Consider the following 4,798-nt stretch of genomic DNA (forward strand, 5'->3'; position numbering starts at 1 on the left):
AACAAGACACTCTTGTTAAAGGTATTACCTTGTTGCAGGAATTCAGTGTAAGACTCAGTGTTCCAAGCTTCTAATTCCTCAGGATGGAGCCCCATTTACCTGTGCCAGGTGACTCTCATCCCGATAATCCAGCACAAGCAGGACGTGTCTTGCCCCACTGACCCAACCTTCATTCTCCTGAGACAGCAGAAAATAAAGCAACGACCCACACTGCCACCCTCGGGCCTGTGACATTTATTGAAGGCTGGTTACACAATCTCCCCCATCACATCTCCTCACAACTCGGCCTCCCGAAGTAAAAAAGAGCGTCGATGTAACAGAGAATTCTGCCCACCCCCGACTGCCTGAGCCACTGAGCACCGAGTGACCCCTCCCTGTGCCAGGGCTGGCCTGGGAGAGCACCCCACGGGGCAGGAGGAACAGAGCAGGGGGCAGCAGCAGGGGGAAGAGAGGTCCTGATTGCAGCAGGATTCCTGCAGAGGAGCCACCTTCCCCTCCGTGCCTGGAATCCATGCACTGCACAGGGGAATCTCCTCACCCAGCACGGAGCTGTGCCCCCAGCTGCCAGGGCTGTGCTTCCCACAGGCACAGCAGAGCCACTGCCCCGAGCTGAGGAGTCCTTTTGCTCTCAGGTGACCCTGGAAAAGGACTGGCTGGCTGGAGGGCGAGCCCTGTCCCACAGTCCAGGCCTGAAGGCACTGAGGCAGCCGAGAGCCCTGATGGATCCGGCACAGGGAGTCACCCGGGCTACCTGCTCATCCCAGGAGGGAGGAGATGGGAAACTCTGCTCCCGGTGCTCAGACTGCCTGGAAAGGGGCAATTCTCAAACCTCGGGTGGTCGGTGAAGCCACAGCTCTGCCGCCCGCGGGAGGAGACGCAGCTCTGGTGTCAACGCGCTTCGCTTTTATTGGATTACCAATTGGAGAGAGGGGTTGATTTCCGTTTCCTCTGCTTTCACCACCGAGGAAACCGCGATGATTCGGTTGTGGAGAGGGCTGGGCCGGCGGGGCAGGGCCCGCCGGGCTCACTGAGGCAGCTGGAGGAGCACGGACTGTCCGGAGGGCAGGTAGGTGATGTTGCGGGAGCGCGAGAGCTGGTACGCGATGTCCTCGGCCGCCTCCAGCTTGCGCAGCTCGATCAGCCCGTCCCCGGCCGTGGCCAGGGAGTTGGCAATGAGCTCTGCTGCCTTGGAGTCCCCCTCGGCAGAGATCACAGCTGCCTTCTTCTGCTGCTCGGCCTGCAAGTGAAAGGGGAGGGTGAAGGGCTGATTTCCTGCGGAGGAAACCAGCAAACCAGGGGACGGTGCTGTTCCTGTGCTGGAAACCCCAGCCCCACCTCCCCACCCTCCTGTTCTCTCCCTCAGGCAGAAAGGCAAGGTAAGTTCACTTTTTACTGGTTTTCTGCCTACTGTGGGGGAAAAAAAGGCAATTCCAAGATGATTTTCAACCTCAGGAAACATCAATCCACCTGAGGGTGGAAAATTGTCTAGGAGGGATTGGAGAACCTCAGCAAGAGAGTTCAAACCAGGTCAGATCAACTGTTTAAGCACCCTGGCTGGTGACATGCATCTTGCTGCACTCAACAGGCAGAGAACAGCTGAGAACACCTGTACTGAACATGGAATTGTCTCTGCAGGTGCTCCCTGAGATCCTGGGTTGATCCAAGATTACCTGTCAGCAACACTCACAGCACACAGGTCCCTGTGTATCCAACAGGGTATCAAACACCCTGCAAAGCTCTGACCACCCTCTCCAAATTCCACAAACAGCAGGAAACTGGTTGCAAATCTCATCCTTGGACCCCATTTCAAACTGGCTTTTCCTCCCTCCTCCACACAGGCATTTCCAGGAACACTGACTGGGACAGGATATGAAAAAAGGACCCCCAAACCCACCCTGGGGCTTTACCCAGGGCCATCTCAGCACTGTGACCCTCAGGGACTCTGTCCTTCACCTGCCCAGGCTCTGAGCAGGTGAGCAAGATGTTCACTGGAAGCTGCAGTGGGAAGGAGACACCAGGAACCAATTCCAAGTTTCTGAGAAGGACAAGTTACCTTTTCCACAATGAATCTGGCTCTCTCTGCTTCCTGCTGGGCCACCTGCTTCATTTCCACCGCCTCTGTGAACTCCTTGCCAAAGGTCAGGTGGGTCTGGAGGGCACAAACCAAGCCAAGTCCACAACACTGACAGTTCTCAGCAGCTCTGCTGTGACCCTGCCTGGCCCAGGGACACTGGAATGGGGGGGGGAAGCCAGGATCCCAAAAAGAACAGCAACTGGGACAAGGGGACCTCCCCATCCCACAGCCATCCCCACCCTCAGCTTGGGCTGCCTGGACAGCTGAGAGCTCCTGGGATGGGACAGGGGAAAGCTCAGCTTCCCTCAGGAGTGTGCTCAGGGGAAAACCCCAGAAACAAAGTGTCAAAAATGACATTTTGCAGAAACAAAGTCACCTCCCTGCAAACCCTTCCCCTGTGTTCTGAGGGAAGCCCCAGGTGGATGCACAGGCCAGACTACAACACATTTCATTTACAGAGGGAGAAACTGGACTTGTGGAGGCAGATGGGAGGGCAGAGCTCCCTCCTTGGATAGGCCTGGAAGAGGAGAACCAGGAGAACACTTAATGCTTTGCAGAAAAAGCTGCTCTCACAGTGGGTGTTTTCACCCCTCCTCATCCCTGGTGCTTCCTTGGGGTGCCTGTGGAACAGCTGCCAAATGCAGAGCCAGGTGCAGCCCAATCCATCCCCCAGGGAAGGATTTGCTCCTCACTGGAGCTACAGAAGCCCTGCACAGAGAGGGCTGTGGACACACCAAGGGCTGCCCAAGGTCAGCAGGACAGAGGAGCTGACAGGAGCTGGGAGCACAACACCCTTCCAGAGGCACAGACACACAGCCAGGCCACACACCCAACCCCCCCATCCCCCTGACTCAGAGAGGGCAATGGCAGAGGCAGAACTCCTACCAAGGACACGTCGTCCAGGATGAGCCCGAAGGTCGCCGCTCTCTCGGTGAGGTCCTCGCTCACCTGCCTGGAGACCAGCTCCCTCTGGGTGATCAGCTCTCCAGCGTCAAAGCGGGCCTGGAACAGGGAATTCCTTCATGGAGAGGGCGGCCAGGCACTGGGAGGGGCTGCCCAGGGAGGTGGTGGAGGCACATCCCTGCAGGTGTCCAAGGGAGGACTGGATGTGGCACTGAGTGCTCTGGCCTGGGGGACAAGGTGGGTGGACTCGATGCTCTTGGAGGTTTTTTCCAACCTCAAGGATTCTGGGATTCTGTGAAAGCTCCCAGAAGCAGGAGATTTTTTGTGCCCTGCCTGTCTTTGCACCCAGAGCCCCAGAGCTCTCCCCCAGCAAACGTGGAGCTGCCCAGGCAGGTGGAGCAGGAGCAAGACTGAATGACTGGGAGTTTAAGCTGGCAAGGGATTATTTGGCAGTTCCCTGGGGATGCTCCCAAACCCAGAGCTCTTCAGTCAGCTGAAATCTAAGATTACAGGACAATGAAAATCCTGTTCTCCTGCTGGAGACTCCCAGCTGGAAGAGCAGAGCTGGTAATGGAGGAGCCTCTTTCCATCCAGAGATCATCCAGCACGAATCAAATCAGGCCAAGCAGTTGGAATGACCAAGGAACAAACAATCAGCATTGCTGCAATCAGCTTTGCTGGGTGGCCCACGAGAGCCTGGGGGTGGAAAGAGAAGCCTTCTCAGACTGCCAGAGGGCAGGCTTAGGTGGGATTTTAGGGAAAAAATTCCTCCTGTGAGAGTGGTGAGGGGCTGGAATGGATCTCCCGGGGAAGCTGTGGCTGCCCCATCCCTGGAAGTGTCCAAGGCCAGGCTGGATGGGGCTTGGAGCAACCTGGGTTGGAACTGGATGAGCTTTAAGTTTCCCTCCAACCCAAACCGTTCTGGGATTCTACTCCTCCAAGGCACGACACATTCCTCGCTCCAGCGGGTCCCTCGTTGGCAGGAGAGGGAAGAGGGAGCCCAGCAGCTCCTGGGCCATCCTTACCACGACAGACTTGAGGATCTCGGTGGTGATGGAGGGCAGGACCCGCTCGTCGTAGTCCTCGCCGATGGAGGTGAAGATGCGCGGCAGCTGCGCCGTCACGGGCCGGAACAGGATCCGCAGCGTGATGTTCACGTTCTGCAGGTCTGGGGACAGCAGCCACCCCTGACTGGGCTGCCCTGCCCAGCCCTCTTGGCTTTGTGCCACAGAATGAGCTGGGTTTCCTGCCCCTCTCAGCCCGGGATCCCAGCCCCCCTCCCGGGAAGCTGCGAGCCTGTTTGTTTGTGGTGCCCCAAGGACAGGCTTTCTGTGCAAAGGGATCGTTTCCATGCAGATGATAAACGTACAAATGTCCCCAAGGGGTGCCAGGGTGGTGCCAGACTCTGCCCAGTGGTGCCCAGGGACAGGACAAGCACAAACTAAAACACCACAAGGGCCACCTCAACTTGAGGAAGAACTTTCTCCACGGAGGTGGCAGAGCACTGGGACGGGGGAGGCTCTGCAGTCTCCCTCTCTGCAGACATCCCAAACACACTTGGATGAGCTCCTGTGTCACCTGCTCCAGGTCACCCTGTCCTGGGTGATCTCCACAGGCCCCTCCAACCCCAGCTCTTCTGGGATTCTGGGATTTACGGGACCAAAGGAAGAGCCCTTTGACCTGTTCTTCAGTTAAAGAGTCACATCAAACCAGGCCCGACTGTGCCAACCCGGGACAGGTGGGGTCTGCACAGAATCCCAGAACAGCTGGGGTTGGAAGGGCCCTCTGGAGATATCCAGGGCAGGGTCACCTGGAGATGAT

At 57.5% G+C, this 4,798-nt stretch overlaps 1 protein-coding gene across 1 annotated transcript in view; it reads right to left on the reverse strand.

Moving 5' to 3' along the window:
* Nucleotides 1-217: 217 nt before the first annotated feature.
* Nucleotides 218-4,798, reverse strand: part of PHB (prohibitin) — a 33,019-nt gene continuing 28,438 nt past the window's right edge. The window contains exons 2-5 of the mRNA XM_029963485.1: nt 4,003-4,188; nt 2,960-3,076; nt 2,054-2,149; nt 218-1,237 (exon numbers count right to left, since the gene is read on the reverse strand). Of these exons, the coding sequence (XP_029819345.1) occupies nt 1,025-1,237; nt 2,054-2,149; nt 2,960-3,076; nt 4,003-4,188 (612 nt within the window). The 3' untranslated portion in view covers nt 218-1,024. The remainder of the gene's footprint in view (nt 1,238-2,053; nt 2,150-2,959; nt 3,077-4,002; nt 4,189-4,798) is intronic.

Source organism: Manacus vitellinus, unplaced genomic scaffold, assembly GCF_001715985.3.
Source record: "Manacus vitellinus isolate BGI_N305 unplaced genomic scaffold, ASM171598v3 scaffold_102_pilon, whole genome shotgun sequence".
Taxonomy (NCBI): domain Eukaryota; kingdom Metazoa; phylum Chordata; class Aves; order Passeriformes; family Pipridae; genus Manacus; species Manacus vitellinus.